The sequence below is a fragment of the Notamacropus eugenii genome, chromosome 2 (genome assembly GCF_028372415.1).
Source record: "Notamacropus eugenii isolate mMacEug1 chromosome 2, mMacEug1.pri_v2, whole genome shotgun sequence".
NCBI classification, from domain to species: domain Eukaryota; kingdom Metazoa; phylum Chordata; class Mammalia; order Diprotodontia; family Macropodidae; genus Notamacropus; species Notamacropus eugenii.
The window spans coordinates 328,887,456-328,907,749 of NC_092873.1; the positions used below are offsets into that span (position 1 = coordinate 328,887,456).

Here is a 20,294-nt window from a genome sequence, read left to right on the forward strand (position 1 = left end):
CCCAAGCATTTTCACATCATTGTTACGTTAGAACTTAATAGGCTCTATTCTAGAGGGTGTCACCCTTGATACTATAAAAAAACACAAGTTTTTCGTTGGCTATTGTAGCCTTTCCATCTTTTATCCTTTAGGGTTATACTTGTAGATTTAAGAATTTGCCTTGGCAACATAAAGCATGAGGGTATAGTATTCTTAGTATAAAAACTCTGATCAAGATTATATACCTAGTTACATTGTTAATTTTTCACCTCTCTGATTATAACCAAGTGTGATCAAGTACATTCCTAAGAATCACTTTGGGGAATGGAGGACAATTCTAATGGAGAGAGTGAAAAGATAACCCTTTGAAGAGAACTCATTTTAGTCGATCAAAAAGCATTTATTAAATTCTTACTATGTGACAAGTAAAGGGCTAATGGGTGAGGATAGGCAAAACCACTCCCTATCCTCAAGGAACTCACATTATGTGTAAGCTCACGTTCTACATTTTACAAGTGATAATCCCAGAGGGCAAGCAACTAAAAGCTTAGAGAACTGGGAAAGGCCTCCTGCAGAAGGCAGGATTAGAGCTGAGTTTTGAGTGAAGCCAGAGGAACTAAAAAACTGAGATGAGGAGAGAGAGATTTCCAGAGATGGAGAATAACCAGTGCAAAGACATGGGGAAAGTAGATGGAGTTTTATGTAAAAAGAATAACATTTAGAGCAGCATATACAGTATGTGGGAGAGAGTGAAATGTTAAGATTAAAAATATGGTAAGGGACCATGTTATAAAAACCTTTCAGTCCCAAACAGAGGATTTTACATGTAATACAGGAGATAACAGTGAGTCACTGAAATTTATTTAGTGATGAAAAGGGGGAGGGGATACAGCCATACCTACACTTGCTTGGTCAGGCAAGTGGTTGGATAGAGTGGAGTAAGGAGAAACTTAAAATTGGGAGGTCAACCAGTAGACTAATAGTCTAGGTGATTTGCTTTGCAGATGGGCTTTGCACCAGAGTGGTGGCAAGAAAGAGGAATATGTCACAGATGTCGTAAAGGTAGAAATGACAAGATTTGAATGAAGATTGGTTAAAGGGGGTGAGGGGAGTGAGAAGTAGAGAATGACACTTAGGTCTGGGTCAGTGGGAGTATGCTAGTGCCCTCCACAGTAATAGGGAAGTTGCCAGGCCTAGAGGCCTGTGTGGGCTACCCGAGTCTTCTTACCTCACCTCCGAGGTCTTCGGTTGGCCAAAACCGGATGCTCATATGAGAGAAAGGACGTTCCAGAGTCGAACAAGGGTTGAGCTTTATTTCAGGGTCTAGGTTACAAGTGCAGGGAGATCTTCCTTAGGAGGAAGAGGGGGAGATTTCCTAAGGAGGCTAGGATCTTAAGGGATTGGAAGTAGAAGTACAAGCGGGGAGAGGGGGAGGGGAAAGAGGAAAGAGAGAAGCGGAGCCTACTGTATTCTTGGCTCCTCACATGCTAAGAGAGCTTTCAGGCTTCCTCAATCCTACTTAACCTTCAGCCACACAGTTTGCATCTCAATACCGTGCTGTTAGATAACAATAGTGTGCCCAGATTCGGGACGACCTCGAGGGCAGGGAGACTCCACCCATCACGTATCTCCCGGGGAGAGGCGGAAATACCCGAGCTAGCCGAGCTAGCTCAGTCTGACCTTCTCGAATCCCCGCTGTTCATGGAGGGCCTCGTAAGACTCTAAGATTTAGAAGTCCCACTTTTACCCGCCCGAGACCGTCCACACGGATTTGAACTTCCAATCCCAACAGGAAGTCAAGAAGGGTGTGGCGCAGGATTTTAAGGTAAGTTAAGGTAAAATGATAATGTCAGTTTTGGATGTGTTGAATTTAAGATGTCTATGGGACATTTGCTTTGAGGTGTCTTATTAAATTAGATTAAGCTGTTGGAGATATGGGATTGCAGATCAGGAGAGAGGTTAGGGTTGAACAATTAGATTTGTGAATCATCTGCATAGATCCACAGGAGGGTATGCAGTCCCTAAACAAAATAGTATAGAAGGAGAAGAATGCCCAGGACAGAGTTTTGCAGGACCCTTAATATTAGATCCAGTAAAGAAGACAGGAGCAGTCAGAGAATTAGGAGGAGAACCAGGTAAATAGTAATCAAAATTGCTAGAAAAAAGGTGATTAAGGCTGTCAAAGGCTACAGAGAACTCAGGATTTTGAATATTGAGAAAAAGCTATTAAATTTGACAGTTAAAAAGTTGTTGACAACTTTGGAAAGAGCACTGTCAGTCAAATTATGAGATTGGAAACCAAATTGCAGAGAATGAAAAGAAAGTGAAGTTTGTTTAAGGAGGTAGTGACAGTAGTTAGTGGGAATGGACAGATCAGTTGAAGATTTTTTGAGGATAAAGGAGACATGGGTATGTGTAGAGGTAGTAACAAAGCAGCCATTAGGTAGATGTTGAAGATAAATGAGAGTGGGAATGATAGAGGGGGCAGTCTGCTGGAGAAGACAGAATGATGGTACTTGTATAGATAGCAGGGTTTCCTTGGCAAGGAAATGTTCTACTGCTTAATGTGAGACAGTAGTAAGGGAAGAAATAGTGGTTGAAAGCATATGGGTGATATTGAGAAGAGGGAGCTCATGGTTAATGGCCTCAATTTTTTCTGTAAGATATGAGGCAAACTTCTCAACTGAGAGACTAGGGGGAGAGGTTTGAAGAAGATGAAATGTTTTGGAAAGAACAGCTGTGGTGAGTGGGATAATAAGTTCTTTAGAACCGCCTAGTAGCAGTGAGGGCCCAGTTGAGGTTATGTAACATAAATTTGTAGTGGGAATGAGCCAAGGCCAGAATTTGTAAGGGTAAGGTCAGTGATACGATAAGGGAACATGGGATTCAAGAAAAAAGATGGTGTAGCATGGAACTGGTTCTCCAAAGGGAGTTCAAAATGGAAAAAAAGATGAGAGTGTAGCTAGTGCAGGGGTGATGGCCTGGGAAAAAAACCTCAAGGTTCAAAGCATTGGAGGGCACACTATGGAAGAAGAACAAGATTTGGGGTTTCAAAGCAGAGGGAGAAGTAGAATGACAGTAGATTATGATCAGATAAGAGAATTTCAGAGTTCATAAACATGGAAGTTGTGCATTTGTGGATGATGGCAGCATCAAGAATATGACTATCTTTGTGACTGAGGTGGGGTGGAGTAGGTTGTGTGAAATGAGTAAGTTGAGGAGCTGGGAGATTAGTGTTTTTTAGTGACTATCAGTAGGTAGGTTGAAGTACCCTTGTATGATGGTAGGAATTGAAGAGGAGAGAAAGACTGATCCAGGAACTGAATTCATTGAGGAAAGAAGAGAAGTGTCCTGGAGGTCAATAGAAAACATACTGATGATTCATTACTTTTTGGTGAAGCTCCAGATCTTAATTTTTCATGTTTATTGTGAACCAGAGTAGAGCTAAACTGAAAACTCACTAATAACCTTTAAATCTCATGTTAGTAATTTTTTAGGAGCCTTATAGAAGGCTAATAAGTAGTAAAAAGATGAAATGATATATGTAAAGTGCTTTTCAGACTGTAAAATACTTTCTAATGTTGAGTATTATTGTTAGCAAAACAAACTAGTTCCATATTCTTTTCTCCCTACCTTTATGTTGTCTGTACTGCCAATTAGCAGTTGCACGGCCAAAAGTCATAATCAGGAAGAAAAAAGAAAACAAAGAGCAAGGGTATTTGGCAGTAATGGTCCTCAAATAATAAAGAGTTGTGCTTTCTTTAATTTTTTTATTTTTAACATTCTTTAAAAAAAAATTCTTGAGTTCTAAATTCTCTTCCTCTTTCAGAACTCTTCCCCATCCATTGAAAAGGCAAAAAATGTAATAACAATTACACATGTGAAAAGATGCAAAACATATTTCCGTATTAGCTATATTTCCAAAAAAAAAAATAAGAAAAATAAAGTGAAGAAATTAGGCTTCAATCTACGACTCAGACTCCACTAATTTTCTCTCTGTGAGTAGATAGCATTTTTCTTGAGAAGTCCTTCAGAATGGTCTTGGATCCTTGTATTGATCAGAATAGCCATGTCAATCACAATTGATCCTTGTACAAAATTGCTGTTACTGTGTACAGTGTTCTTCTGATTCTGCTCACCCCACCTTGCATCAAATCATATAAGTCTTCCCAGGCTTTTTTGAAAGCATTCTGCTCATTATTTCTTATAACACAATGGTATTCCATGACAATCATATGCCACAATTTGTTCAGTCATTTCCCAATTTATTTGGTGGGCACCTCCTCAATTTCTGGTTCTTTGCCATCACAAAAAGAACTACTATAAATATTTTTGTACAAATAAGTCCTTTTCTCTTTTCCTTGGGATACAGACCTAGTATAGTGGTATTGCTGGGTCAAAGCTTACACACAATTTTAGAGCCTTTTGGGCCTAGTTCCAAATTATTTTCTAGAATGGTTGGATCAGTTCACAACTCCACCAGCAGTGCATTAGCGTCCCAATTTTTCCATATCCTCTCCAACATTTGTCATTTTCCTTTTCTGTCATGTTAACCAATCTAATAGGTATGAGGTATTACCACAGAGTCATTTTAATTTACATTTCTCTAATCCATAGTGATTTAGAATATTTTCATATGACTATATTTTCTCAAAACTTCTTGTTCATATCCTTTGCATGTCTATATTCAATAAACATTTATTAGAGAATCTACTATGTTCCTGACAGTATGCTAAGCACTGCAGATAAAAATATGAAAAAGAAAGTCTCTACCTTCAAGGATCTTACAGGTGATGGAGGAGGACAACACACCAAAGAAAGCTGAAAAGTTGCAGTGGGTAGAGTGGGAGGGAGTGAGTGCCAGGCATGGGGGCATGGTGGAGAAGCCAGAGAAGTCCAAAATGACTGCACTTGGCTGAGAAATGAGAAGATGTGAATTTCAGGATGCCAATACTAAGCTTTTCTCTGGATCCTCTTTTTTTTCATAACCCTTTCCAGAGCATGTGCTGTATTTTGCAGAACCTGTATTTTCATTTTCAATTTTATTAACATCTTCTGCTTTTAAATCACCTTCATTTCCAAATATCTCTTCTAGAGACCTATCCTTTCTAACAATAAATTTTTTTAAAAAGGAAAAAAATAAGTAACATTAACCGTGAACCAAGTCTGGCAGTATATGCGTGTAATCTTCCACACCTATAATCTCCCACCTCTTATAAGAAAGGAGGAAGTAGAATCTTTTCCCTTCTTTGTGGACAAACCTGATCATTGTAATTATATAGTGGTTAAGTTAGGGGTTTTGTTGTTTTTCTGTTGACATTACTATAGTTCTGTATATTTTCCTGTTTTTGCTTTCTTCCACTTTGTGCCACTTCCTATATCCTCCTGGGCTTTTCTGTATTCATGTTTTTAATAACACGGTAATATTCCATAACATTAATGTATCATGACTTCTTTAGTTATTCCCAGTCAGTGGGGAAATCTACTTTTCTCTCCCATTTTTTTGCTGCTACAAAAAGTGCTGCTATAAATATTTTGATGTATTATATGGGACTTTTCTTTGTGGCTTTGCCCTCCTTTGCTTGTATGCCCAGTGGTGGGATCTAACTTAAAGGATGTGAACATTTTATTGCTTTCCAGAATGGTTAAACCAGTTCCACAACTCTACTCATACTACATTAGTGTGCCTCATTAAATTGGGACTTTCCTACTATTATGCTGAGAGCTATGCTATTATCCTTGAGAGCAAAGACTGTCTTTTGCCTTTCTTTGTGTCTCCAGTATTCAGCATAGCACTTAGCACATAGTATGCCCGTAAATATTTGTTGACTTTTTCTACAACTCTTCAGACATTGATCATTCTCGTCTTTTGTCATTTTTACTAATTTTCTGTGTTAAAAGTAAAGTTTTGTTTTGATTTTAATTTCTCTTATTAGTGATGTTGAGCAATCTTTCATATATGTTTATCAATAGTTTGCAATTCTTTTGAAAACTATTTGCTTCTAGTCTTTGACCATCATTGGGGAATGTCTCTTGGTCTATTGGTGTTTATTTGTGTATGTGTATAAAATTTTAGATTGTAGGATTTTTTTTTTTTTGTGAGGCAGATGGGGTTAAGTGACTTGCTCAGGGTCACGTAGCTAGTAAGTGTCAAGTGTCTTAGCACAGATTTGAATTCAGGTCCTTCTGACTCCAAGGCTGATGCTCTATCCACTGTACCATCTAGCTGCCTCTAGGTAACAGAATTCTATCTGAGATACTTGATGTAAATATTCTTTCCCAGTCAGAAGCTTTTCTTCTTAGGCCAGTAACATTGATTTTGTTTGTGTAATTGAAATGACGTATTTTATCTTTCTCTTGTATGTCTCTTTTGGTTATGGAATTCATGTTTTTAAGACTTTGAGGGCTGACAAAGTGGCCTGTCATGTTTTTTCAGTGTGTAGAATTTTTTATAGTGAGTTATGTTGTGAATTAAAAGTGAAAATAAAAATATGTGATAGTAAACTGTATTTCTTGACAGTAGTATTCTCTTTACTTAATATAACTTCTATCCAGTTTCTACAGTTGATAAAACTAAGCTAGTAAAGGAATGCATACTTTCTTGAATTACATTAAAAGTATTTGGCCAATCCTAGCAAGTGCTGTTTTATGTAATGGTAATATCTTCTTTAAAATGCTCTTTGCTTTTCATTAGTAGGTTTAACTTTCTAAGTGAATGTATAAAAATAATCCTATTAGTTTAAGAGTACCAGAATGAATAACTCTAATATGTAACACTAGAAATTGACAACAAAACTCATTTTTGGTATCAAGATATTTCAAATGAGAGAATTTAGATTTTGAGTATTAAAAGAATTGAATCTTCTGATAAGCCTTGCTATCATGTTAATTATTAACACATATACTATACAATATATAGTATATAATGGTATATATTATTATATATTATAATTATATATAGTATATATAATATAGTATATAAAATATATAATAGAAGAACAGGAACATCTCATATTTTGTGCTAGAACTCACTATGCCTTTTTTCTCTAGGATCTTACTCTAATATTATTTTGAAAGTCATCACTATATCTAATTGTCTTAAAGTGAATGGTTTGTCCTCAAGATCTCAAAGTATTGTTACTTCTGTAATTAAGACATTTCTTTTCATTCTTTCTAGAATGATTTAGATTCGAATCCACAGAACCGAAGTCCAGAAGCTCGCCCTGGTGTTACTTATCCTAATTCCAAGTTTCATCGCAAAGATAATCTCAACCCAAGACACCTAAATCTTCATCTTACTGCTCCCCATGCACAGTATGCCGTCACTCATCGCCACTATCAGCACTTATCCCAGCTACCAAAACAACCATTTCCAGTTCAACAGCCCCCAAATTTAAGTCAGCAGCAGAATCATTACCCTGAGCAACCAACTCAAATGCCACCTCAACCAAACCAAGCAGTCCAGCCGCATAACCACTTGAATCAACAAACTCAGCAGCAGCCCTCTCAACTTTCTCCTACATATCAAGCAGGCCCCAACCATTCCTTCTTCAATAACGTAGTCTCTCATCGACCACATTCTCCTGCTGCAGATGCAGTGATATCTGAACAGCACCCTCCTCCTATGCTGCAAGAAGTTAACCCTCTGAGATCCATTGCACAACCCAACCCAATGATTCCCCCCTCTCACTTGAATAATTTCATTGAAGAAAATCCTTCAGGATTACCACTAGGGGAAGCTTTAGGTAAGTTTTATTTTCATTTTCTTCCAATATCTCTTAAATTTCACTACTGAAAGTGAAAAAAGGTTATTTACCTAATAGCACATATACTATAGATATTACTTCAAGGGCAGGATTTATTCAGTTCTTGGAGTAATCCTGCTAAGAATTAACTTAACGTAATAATCAGAATTGTGTTAATAATTAGTTTTACTTTGTCTGGAACATTAGAGTATGTACAATTTGTGCCAGTTAAAAATTTTAGATGAGTGATTTCATTCACTAAAACTTTCTTACTTGTTGAGAAGTCTAGGGATTTCTTGAATTCTTTCCAAAATTAATAGTCGCTCTTGCTGGATCTTTATGGGGAAATCGTGATTGTTGGCAGTAAAAGCTTTTTAAAACATCCCCCTCCAACAATGGGTATGGTTTACATTTTTACTTTTTTTTTTTTTTTTTTTTTTTACAGAACGTATGCATGGAAATGTGGCCTTAGAAACATTAAGGCAACAGCAAGCAAGAATGCAGCAGTGGAGTGAGCATAATGCCTATCTCAGTCAAGGCAGTCTTTCATATCCACACTATCACCACCCTCACCTGCAGCATCTGCCCCAGCAACCAGCAGGATTACATCAGCCACCAATTAGGACAAACTGGAAACTTGCCAGTAGTGTAGAAGATGAAGCAGAAGCAACACATTCAAGGTATTGAACATTCTTAAAAGTAGCTCCCAAAACAAAAATTCTACCCAGATTTGCTTGAAAATCAAGTCCTTTTATTTTGAGTAGGAGTATTCTTGTAAAGGGACAGCTAGGTGGCACAATGCATAGAGCATCCCACCTAGAGTCAGGAAGTCTCATCTTCCTGATTTCAAATCTGGCCTTAGACACTTACTAGCTGTGTGACCATAGAAAGTCACTTAATGCTGTTTGCCTCAGTTTCCTCATCTGTAAAAGGAACTGGAGAAGGAAATGACAACTCACTCTGATATCTTTGCCAAGAAAACCCCAAATGGAGTCATGAAGAGTTAGGAATGAAAAAATGACTGAACACTATTCTTGTGAAGAAATTTTGTACTGTGATATATAAGAGGATATATAAGGGTATATAAGAATATATCCTTCAGAATTAATTTGGTTGACACTCCTAGTGATTTCAATTAGCCAAAACACTATTTTCCAGGTATGAATTATGTAGTCTGACAACTACATGTATTTCTATTTCCTCATCCCCTCACTTCTAGGGAAATATAATAATCCATTTGATCATGGATACAATAAACATTTGTTGAACTATAAAGGGTAGATAGAAACAAATGAAATCAGTGGTTAAACTTTATTAACTTTTAACCTTAAATGTTATCTAAAAAATAGGGAGTGCCATCTCTTCATCATAACTAGGTGATATCATATCTTTGTGCCAAGAGTTGTCCAGGGCACTGAGAGTTTAGGTGACTTGGCCAAAGTCACAGTCAGAGGCAGAACTTAAACCCATATTAGAGCTAGAAGGGAGCTAAGAAACCATCAAGTCCAGCTCCCTGTTTTACAGATGACCAAACTGAGGATCATATTAAGTGACTTCAAGATTATACAGACATGTGGCAGCAAGGTGGCACAATGGGTAGAGCACCAGCCCTGGAATTAAGAGGACTTGAATTCACATCTGGACTCAGAAACTTACTAGCTGTCATGAGCTTGAGAAAGTCATTTAACCCTGATAGCCTCCCACTCCCCCTCCAAAAAAAGATTTCACAAACATTAGATTTCAGATGAGGGTTTAGAATCTAGGTCCTTTGATTCCAGAGCCAGACTGTTTCTCCTGTACCTGATTGGATCCAATGCGTTTCCAAGTCTTGATTCACCTCCACAACATCTCCCTCATCTGGCTCTTCTTTCCACTTATATGACCACTAGAGGTCCTCATTTTTTTTTAACAACTTCTTAATTAGACTTCCAGCTTTCATTCTTTCTCCTATAATCCATTCTCCACACGTTGGCCGAAATGATTTCTCTTAGAGTATAAGTCTTAGCACATAATTCCTTTGCCTACATGTCCAATATTCCTTGTTGCTTCTGGGATAAAATAAAACTGTTCAGCTCAGCATTCAAAACTTTTAAAGTATCTGACTCTGGCCTATGTTTCTAGGTTTATTTCACAGTACTCCCCTTTGCAGACTCTACATTTCTGCCAAATAGGACTACTTCACCTGACAGTTTTGGATTTTGGCCATTATATTACTTTGGGTTTTTACTTTAGAGTTTCTTTATGGGATTAATAGTGGATTTTATTTTTGTTTCTATTTTGATCTTTGATTCTGATATATCTAGGCAGTTTTCTTTAATAATTTCTTAAAATATGATATATAGGGTCTTTTTTTGTTGTTATTCATGGGTTTTCAGGTTGTCCCAATTATTCTTGAATTACCTCTCCTCAGCTTGTTTTCCAGGTCAGTTTTTTCTTTTATTTTTTTTTTGCAGTCATTTGACTGTTTTATTATTTTTGATGTTTCTTCAGTAAGGTTTTGTGTTCTTTTACCAAGCTGTTAATTTTCTTTTCATATCTTTCTTTCATAGCTTTTGTTTGGTTTTAAAAATCACGTTAGCTCTTTAATTCTTCTGTGAATTCTTGTTGGACTTGGGTCAGTTCTTCATTTTTTTTTGCTTATAGATGTTTTCAAGTTATTTTCTTCTGCGTTTGAACCTGGAGCTTCTCTATCACCATAATAGCTTTTCATGGTTGAATTCTTTTTTGCTTGCTCATTTTTTAACGTCTTCTTGATTTTAGACTTTGTTACTGTTGGATTCTGTTCATTTCAGGGACCAGGATAGTAGTGACTGATGTCTAGCCTCAGCTTCTGCTGCTTTCACAGCTCAGTTTGGGGCCCTGTAAGGTTTCATTGCTTCCAAAGTGGTATCGTCCAGGAAGAAGTCTATTCTCTGCTTTTCTGGTGTGAGCTCTCTGTTAGATTGTATGTAGCTGAATTTTAGGAGACTGCTGCTAGAGTTAGTTACTGCTAACCCACTAAGAGGTTCTGCAGATTCAGAGCTATGGTGACTCCCTTTTAGGAGATTTCCTGCCCTGCTTATTTTACTACAGGCTTATGTATGGAAGTAAGACTACAACCCTGCTCCTGGGCTTAGAGCCACACAGCTGATTTTCTGGAACTTGCTCTTTGTTTAGTACTAATCTTCAGCCTCGCTCCTTTGGATCATTCTTTTCCACCCTGGGCTTGGAACTGAGTAATGGATGACAGAGTACCTGTTCTTGCTCCCAGTGCTTGTACAAAGTTCTCCTAGGTTCTCTTTCTGGCCAGGCATCTTCTGCTGTGGAGCTCTGTCTTGGCTTCCTTTACATGTTCTGGTGTTAAGATGTTTCTCTTTGCCACCGCAGTGGCTGCCTTACACTTCTGACTAGCTGCTGCCCCAGTGTCCACAGATCCTTTTCTCTGTTTTCCTTAGCTGTCCTGGGCTAGAAAAATGACTCACTTTGACTATAGATAACATTGGTGTTATTTCCTACAATCCTTTAGCATTTTCAGTCATTTTTCAATTGTGTCCAACTCTTCATGATCCTTCTTGGGGTTTTCTTGGCAAAGATATGAGAATAGTTGGCCATTTTCTTCTCCAACTCATTTTATGGATGAGAAAACTGAGGCAAATGGAGTTAAGTAACTTGTCCAGGATCACACTGTTAGTAAGTATCTGAGGACAGATTTTAACTCAGGAGTATGAGTCTTCATATCTCTAGATCCAGTCTTCATATCTCTAGATCCAGTAGAGGCCCCACTGTGCCACCTAGCTGCCTCCTTTTAACGATAGGACCTAAAAAATGCTTTTTGAATTGGATAGTATTTGTGTCAGAGTCACTTGATTGATAGGCAGTTTTTTCTTCTCTCCCTGGATCTTACGGACCATATTTTTTCTTCAGAAAAAGAGAGTGCCTAGTGTGAAACTCTTTCTAACAACTTGATTTGTTGATTTAGCTTATATGTACTAAGGAGCTAACCTGCGACATATAAAAATTAAGTGACTTGCCTAGCATCCTTTAAGTAATGGTGTCAGAGGCAGAATTTGAATGTGGGTTATACTGACTCTTAAGCCCAGTACTCAGAGTCTTCTGTACAATGCTACCTGTATCTAGTGGAGTAATGACTCAAAAAAAGAAAAGAGATGACAGTTAAGAAAAATATTAGGGGGAAAGGCCTGTCATTTTTCAGGTTTAGTATCAGTTTTACCCAAAATTTTTCTTTAAAATGCAGTTGATTTTTCCTCCCAGTTCATGTATAATTTTATTGAATTCTAAATTCAGTGTTAAGATTTCATTTGCTTATGTGTATTATCATGATGTGAGATCATATATGTGAGATCATATATGTACTGTTTACTGCTTAAAATATTTAATGCATAAAAAAGTTTTTCTTTCTCCATTGGTATAATTTATTCTTTTCATTAGGTTTCAAGACTTACTCAGAGAACTGACTCATCATGATCAAAATGAAACACGGGAGCTAACTGAAATGCCACCACCTCAGTCGAGACTTTTGCAATACAGACAAGTTCAAACTAGAAGCCCACCAGCAAACCCTTCTTCATCCAATTCAAACCATAGTGTCCACTTTTCTAGCTTCAGTGACAGCATCAGAGACATTGAAATAGCCAACAATTCAGCATTTCAGCAACATCTGCCACCCCAAATATATAATCCCTCATTCCCAATACCATCTGAAAATCTTACCCCTCCTCCCTTGAAATACCTACCACCTGATGGATCCTGGACCTTTGCTAATTTACATCAGAATCACTTAATGGGACAGGGTTTTCACTATGGCCTACCACCATTACCCCACAGACCACAACAAAACCCTTTTATACCAATTCAGAATCAACATGTGGTTGGTCAGGAGCCATTTCACCCACTGTCATCTCGTGTGGTATCTGCTTCTTCACTCCACAGCTTAGAAGAGGTATAGTTCTATCTCCTATCTACCCCCTCATTGTTTACTTGTTTATTTGACTGTGGAAAGGTACTTACTTAACGATTTCATGACTGTGGTGGTTGGTAGCTACTGTTGGATTAATACACTTTCCATAGGCATATGATTTTTTTTTTCCGTAGAAGGTATTGAGTAACTTTTGCTAGTTATTATTAAACTTCTCTAATTTTCTGTCCTCTCTCCTTATGATCCTTCAGAATTGTGATGTGATCATTATATTGAAACATGAATCCTCCCAAAGCCTTTTGTTGCTTCTATAGAAGGGCATTAGATGATGTGTGGTTGTTCTTTTCTGAGTGTTCTTGCCTTTTCTAGTGTGGAAAAACATTTTTTACTGTTTGATTTTTTTTTTTACAATTCATATCATAGCTCTTAAATCTGAAGAAATTTGAATTTTCTAAAATTTGAAATTTCTTTATAGTGGTTGGTTCCTTGGTGTTTTGCTCATTTTACTAACTATTTCTTTATTTAAGAGTCATCTATTTTCACTTTGTATCAATGGGTTGTGGACTCTGATGATCTAATTCTGTGTTCAACTTTTCCAGATATTTAATGATAAGTTAAATGAAAATTTTTGAGATAAACTGAATTTCTACCTTAAAATATTTGTGCTGTTTAGTATGAATATGCATGTATGTATGTATATGTGTGTGTGTATGTATACTAGACTCCGATTTAATAGTGATATTTTATGCTTATTTCTATAGCTATTTAAAATTTGCAAAGTAGTTAATAGTTTTGTACACAGCCTGTCCTCAACTTATCTTTCCAGCCTCATTGGGTATTACTCTCCCTCCCATCCTCTGCAGTCCAGCTAAATGGGTCTTTTCAGTGGTGGTCACCTATATCCAAAGTGCACTTCTTCCTTTCCCCTGCTTTTCCTTGAAGAAACAGCTCAAGCACCATCTTTTTCGTGAAACCTTTCCTGATCCACCATGACTTCTAGTCACTTCTTTACTGAACTATTTTATATTTAATATTTTGTATGAACAGTTCTCACATTTCCTTTCCTTTCACTCTCTTCTTAACTCTCTGCAATCTGGCTTTTCACTTCATCAGTTGACTGAAACTACTTTTTCCAGTTATCAAAAAGTTGTCAACAATTCCTTAGTTACTTAACCTGAATGTCTTTTCTCAGAATCCTCAGAATTACCGAGTTCTTGGTAGACTTTGATACCTATTAGTCATCTCTTCTCCTGATTTTGATTCTCATATTTCCAACAGCCTATCAGGCATCTTAAACTGGATGCTTTGTAGACTTCTTAAACTCAATAATATTCAGATTGAACTCATTATTTTTACCCCTAAGACCATTCCCTCTTCATAACTTCTCTCTTACTGCCAGGAGTATCCTCCTCCCATTAATCCAAGCTCACTAGGACCCTATATGTCATGCTCGACTCTTCACTCTCATTCCCCATATTTAATCTTTAGCCAAGTCCTGTCCTTTCTACCTTTACAACATCTCCTATATACTTCCTCTTCTCTCCTCTGACATTGTCATCATCCTGGTAGAGGCCTTCTTCACCTTATTCCTAGAGTATTACAGTAGCCTTTTGTTTGATCTGTTTTCCTCAAGTCTCTCCCCACTTTAGTCCATCCTCCCTTCAGCTATCAAAACTGATCTTTCTAAAGCAGAGGCAAATGCATGTCCAGCCCCTGAATGTTTGCCTTCTGTCTATCTGCACTGAGGTACCATGTGTTTGTTTCTAGCCCTTGCGTGTCTCCTGTCCTCCCCATGGTGGAAATACTAAGGCTGAACATATAGATTTTAAAGATATCTGCATAGAAAATATCATAGATGTAGGTTTGATTTAATTTTATAGTGTCATTTAAACTTTGGAACTACTAAAGAAGGTAAGAAACAACAAGGGATAGCTGAATGTTTAAATTTGTGACTGAAATTTTAGTTAATAATTCTGTTAATAGAATTCTGTAAATTAATTAATAATTCTTTTGAAGGACTTCTTCTGCTGAAGAGATTTCAGATGCCCTTTCTGCACACCTTGAACATCCTCTAGGCAACATTTTAGATGAAGTCCCTTTTTGTTGGTTGTCTAGGTCAGTTAGGGTCTGGGTTATTCCGAGTCAGATAGTTGACCAATTTAACATAGAGCAGGTCCCAGCAAGTAACAGGATCTAACAATGTTAATGATGATTTTGTCAATTCTCATATATGTCCTGATTTCTCTCAGATGTTTCCAGCTGAAGGGGCACATCTTAGAGCATCATTACAGGTGTCAGTTGAATTAATGAATCCATACTCATAGAAATCTCCGTTTATTAGATTTTAGAAGGAATAGACTGAAAATTTTAACATTTATTAAATGAACCAGATTTTCAAATAGTAATGTCTGGTTTTATTAAATGAATCCAGGAATTTTTTAACCTTATCAGTAACCAGAGGAATTTTAAAAGCAGGTCTGAAAAATCAAAAATATGCAAGAAGCTGCCTGGATTTGCGTACCAAGTAGGACTTACATTCTCTGTTGATCTCCATGAAATAACAAAAACAGCCTCACTGTATTACCAGGTACAAACGTCTGATTTATGTAATTATTTTCAGGATGTATTTGGTTCTTTCTCCACAGTTCTATTTCCATTGGTACTGAAATGTAAACATAACACCCTACCTGACGAAGAAAACCCAGTCTTAGACACTTATACATCTATACTCAGGTCTGAATTGGTCTTAGACATTTTAATAATACAGATCCCAGACCAGATGGCATTGAGTACTGGGTATAAAGAAATATTGATCCAAGAGATATATTTTTATAATAATTTTTAACACCTCATAAATATAATTTTGGCCTGAAGGAATAACACATTTATAACACTGTCTGAATTTATAAGAAATGTGATTAGAACTTGTCCTGTAATTGGAGACTCATCCCTTTAGTCAATGAGATGGACAAAGTCTATGCCTCAGTTTTAGCTATGTTAAGCCAAGGGCCTGGAGTGTTAGGAGTGAATGCACCATAGTGTGTCAGAATGGCTGTTATGAACTGTGGATGGCTGTTACGAACACTTTTCTTTTTAATTGCAACCCACCATTGGTGGTACACAACATTGAAAAAGAATGTGTTCAGTGACCCAGTTGTATCTGACCTGTGTACAGTTCAGTACCATATGGTTGGCACTGATATGGGCTTGTTTACATGATGAGTGTATTAATGTTATTCATAGGCTATATCTGGGCAGCAAAACTTCCATGTAGTATGATTCTGGCTTTACTCTGAATACTAGTATTTGTACAGAGGAAAGACAGAGTTGCTCCTCAAGCCGAATTCTTTTTAATTTAACTTTGGAACTTGTGGTCTAAGCCTGTGACGGAAACTGACATACTGGGACATAAGACTAATCTCAGAGTCACTTGCATAAATGTTGGCAATGTACTCTATCTATTTAATCATATGAAAATAAGGTTGCCACATCTGCAGAGCCACATTTAATGGAACAAAAGGTATGTCCTTAACTATGGACAGTGAAAAAGAAAAGGTACTTCTTGCTTAATTGAAGGTCTAAATCTAAAGGATTGATGGCATGACAGAGGAAAATACATACTTCTCTGTAGTGATATTGTCAGAAAAAAAATTAAGTATGACCTTCAGTCAGAGGACCTTGTCACATATTTAAATGGCTTAATGGAAGAAGAGTTTGACAGCAAGGGCGAGTCTAATATATCCACCTAGTTATGTTTAACCTTTCATTTGGCAACTAAGATAAAAATTGATGGGAGCAAAATTGATCAGTGTAGATCCCTCTTTATGGCTCAACAATTACCCATTGGCTCCTGGAAGAGCTAATTTAGAATATATTCTGAAGCCAGGTCTCCATCAGTTTTAAAATCAATAACTAGTTTAACAAAACAAAACAGATCAGGCTCACATATTTTTTAGTTACCTTTATGACTTTGGCCTCAAACATTTTATGAAGGGCAAGGATCCTTAACCTGGTCTGCATACTGGCATTTTATTTTTGTGAATAAACAACCAGATTAAGTTATGGTACTTTGAATGGGGAGAGAAGATTTAGCTCTGGAGACAAGTACTGATATTAGTTGCCCCGCATGAAACACTTCCTCATGTTCAGTGCCACTGCAGGAATCACTTTGAGTAGTACAGTCACCCATTAGCATAATACCATTTTAACCAGATTGGTAAAATTGATTATTTGAGTTAATGAGAGATGATGAAGTCACCAAGTAAAAATGTAGAGAGACAAGATAAGAGGGCTTAGGACCCAGACTTGTTGTATACAGAGTTAAGTGATGTGATAATAAATGGTGATCCACCAAAGGAAACTGAGCAACAGTCAGATAAGTTAAGAGGAGAATCACAGCAGTGTTATGAAAATCTAGAGAGGAGAAAAATCCAGTGAAGAGAGATAGTGGGATTTTTGTCAAATTATGCAGGAAGGCCACGAAAAGTAAAGATTGAGAAAAGACCATTAAATTTGGTTGTTGAGACATAAGTGACTTTGGAGAATACAGTTTCAGTTAAGTAAGGTTGGGAAGACAGATAGCAAAAGATTTAAGAGTGAGGAAATGGTGGCAATGAGTATAGAAAAAAATTTTTTTAGGAATTTGGCTGAGAGAGAGAATATATAATATATATTTTGAGGAAGTTTGAGGAAAACCTCTTTTTCAGTGGATGGAGGAGACTTGGCCATAATTCTAGGAAGCAGAAAGGAGGGAGATTTTGAAGATTGGAGAAAGAGTGATGATTGTAGGGGCAATTTGCTGGAGAAGACAGGGTGGATAGAAGAAAGGTTACATATAGAGAGGATTTGGCCTTTTTTAGGAGAAATGCCACCTCTTCATCTGAGACTAGAATAATGGAGGAAAGAATGACAGGGTAACATTAGGGTGCTGTGGGATGGGGGAAGGAGATTATGGTAGATTCGCTTTGTTTTTTCCAGGAAGGATTAGTCAAATTCTCAACTGAAAAGGGTAGAGGACAGGTGATATGGGAGGCTTGAGAAAAGAAAAGTAATATGGAGTGAGTGTATCTAACCCTAGATTACTCCCACTTTCATTCCTATTCAAATGCTGATATATGAAGCTGGAAGAAATTATGCATCTCTCCTAATTGAGTCCCCTGTAAATTCATGTTCTCTGATTTTACCTGGGCCTTCACTGCAGCAAGGCTGTTCTATCTTTTTCTAATTCTCTGTCTGGTTGACCATTGCAGAAGTTCCAGACCTTCTCATCTCTTCTCAAAATTCTCATAACACCTGTTGCCCCAGCCTTCTTAATTTAATACCACATACATCACTAATTACTTCATCAAACTCACCTCCACCTCCCCAAAAAAACTGAGATTATTTGCCACGAACTCTGCTTTTTCTTCTTATCTGGCAGCCCTCTTAAAACTACTTTCCATTTTGTCCTCCTGATTCCAGTCTCTGATGAAGAGGTGACATTCTACTGGTCAAGGTTAGCCTCTCTACATGCATATGTCCATGTTCTATTTTCTTCCATATTCACCAACAGATTGCCTCAGTTATTATTTACACTTTCTAACCTTCAGCCTCTCCTTATCTACTGAATCCTTACTTGTCTGTAATCCTCCTCCTTCCTTAAAAACTCTTCATTTGATTCTACCTGCTAGCTATTATCCTACAATGCTCCTTTTCAACTAAACTTCTTTTAAAAATTCTCTATACTCATTGCCTCTTTTTTTTTTCTCCTCACTTTCTTCCAAATCCTTTGATTTCATTCTTCTCTCACTTGTCTTCTAAATCCTCTGTATACCACCTTCTGGTCTCATTATTCAACTGAAACTGCTTTTTCCAAAGTTGCCAATTTTTTTTAAATTGCCAAAATGTCTTTTCTTAATCCCAACCCTTCATGACCTCTCTGAAGCATTTGACTTTGTTGATCACCTTCTCATGGACATTTTTCCTCTTTTCATATTTTCCTATCATTGTTCTCTCAGTTCTCCTGCTTGACTAACTGCTCATTTTCAGTCTTTGTTGTGTCTACATCATGTCATTCCCAACTGTGTACTGAGTCCTTTTCTTTCTATATATTCTCTCACTTGGTTTTGTGAACTCCCGTGAGTTCTGTTATCACCTCTATACAAATGATTCTGATCTGTATTTCCAGCTCTAGTCCTGTATCCTTTCTGAGACCCACTTCTGTGTCAGTAACTACCTATTGGCTATCTCTAACTGGACATGCCATAGGCATCTCAAATCTAAAATGACCAAGTCAGAAATCATTATCTTTCCACTCAAGCCCTCCCCTCTACCAAAAATTCCTCCTACAGGTTCATCCTTACCTGACTCTTACACACCGTATCTATCTAACCCATTGCCAAATCTTGTTTCTACTTTCATGACATCTTTCATATATGACCCCCACTTATAGTCACCATCCTGGTGAAGGCTTTCTGTGTTTACTGACTTACTAAAATCTTTCAAAGGTAATTGTCATTACAATATTGCTAGCATATAAATTGTTCTCCTGGTTCTGCTTATTTTACTTTGCATCCTTTCGGATAAGTCTTCCAAAGTTTTTCTGAAATTATTCTCTTCCTTATTTCTTACTGCACAATACTATGCTATTCCCAATTGATGGGTTGTCACCTTACTTTCCAATTTGCCACCACAAAAAGAACAACTATAAATATTTCTGTACATGTGAGTTCTTTCTTTGAAATCTTTGAGCTGTAGACCTAGTGATGTCATGGGTAGATCAAAGAGTGTACTCAATTTAACAGCTTTTGGGGCATAGTTCCAAATTGCTTTCCAGACTGGTTGGAATAATTCATAGTTCTATCAACAATGCTTTAAATTAATGTGTCTGTTTTCCCACACCCCCTCCAGCATTTGGCAATTTCCTTTTTTTCTTCAAAGTGGTACCTCAGAGTTGTTTTAATTTGCATTTTTGTGTTAGTTATTTGAGCATTTTTTCATGTAGCTATTGATAGTTTTAATTTTCTTTTTTTAAAAACTGCTTACTTCTATCCTTTGAGCACTTATCAATTGGAAAATGGCTCTTTTTCCTGTGAATTTGCCTCATTTCCCCATATATCTTAGAAATAAGACTTGTATCAGGCCTTAATTCTTATTCCAAAGAGTTTTTCTCTCTAGTTTCTTGCATTGGTTCTGTTTATCTTGATATGGTGTGAGATGTTACTGTATCCCTAGTTTCTGCTAAACTACCCTCTGGTTTTCCCAATAGTTTTTATTGAATAATGAGTTCTTGATCTGGAATCTTTGGGTTTATTGAACACTACATTATTGTGCTCATAGGCTTCTGTATATTGTGTGCCTAATCTATTTCAATGATCAACCTTTATTTCTATCCAGTAGCACATTGTTTTGTTGATTATATCTTTTTACTACATTTTGAGATCTGATATTGCTAGATACCATTTTTTTTCCATTTGGTATTCTTGACCTTTTGTTTTTCCAGATCAATTTGGTTATTATTTTTTCCTAGCTCTGTCAAGTAATTCTTTGGTAATTTGATTGGTACAGCACTGAATAAGTAAATTAACTTAGGTAATGTAATTTTTATTGTATTGACTCATACCTGTGGGGACTTAATATTTCTGCACGTATTTAGCTCTGCCTTAGTTGTGTAAAGT

The 20,294-nt window shown here is 37.0% G+C and overlaps 1 protein-coding gene across 7 annotated transcripts in view; it reads left to right on the forward strand.

The window, feature by feature from the left end:
• Positions 1 to 20,294, forward strand: part of HELZ (helicase with zinc finger) — a 249,829-nt gene that overhangs the window by 208,275 nt on the left and 21,260 nt on the right. For all 7 annotated transcript variants that reach the window (XM_072645466.1, XM_072645464.1, XM_072645471.1 and 4 more), the window contains 3 exons: positions 7,157 to 7,724; positions 8,170 to 8,404; positions 12,153 to 12,663. In XM_072645466.1, coding sequence (XP_072501567.1) covers positions 7,157 to 7,724; positions 8,170 to 8,404; positions 12,153 to 12,663 — 1,314 coding nt within the window. The remainder of the gene's footprint in view (positions 1 to 7,156; positions 7,725 to 8,169; positions 8,405 to 12,152; positions 12,664 to 20,294) is intronic.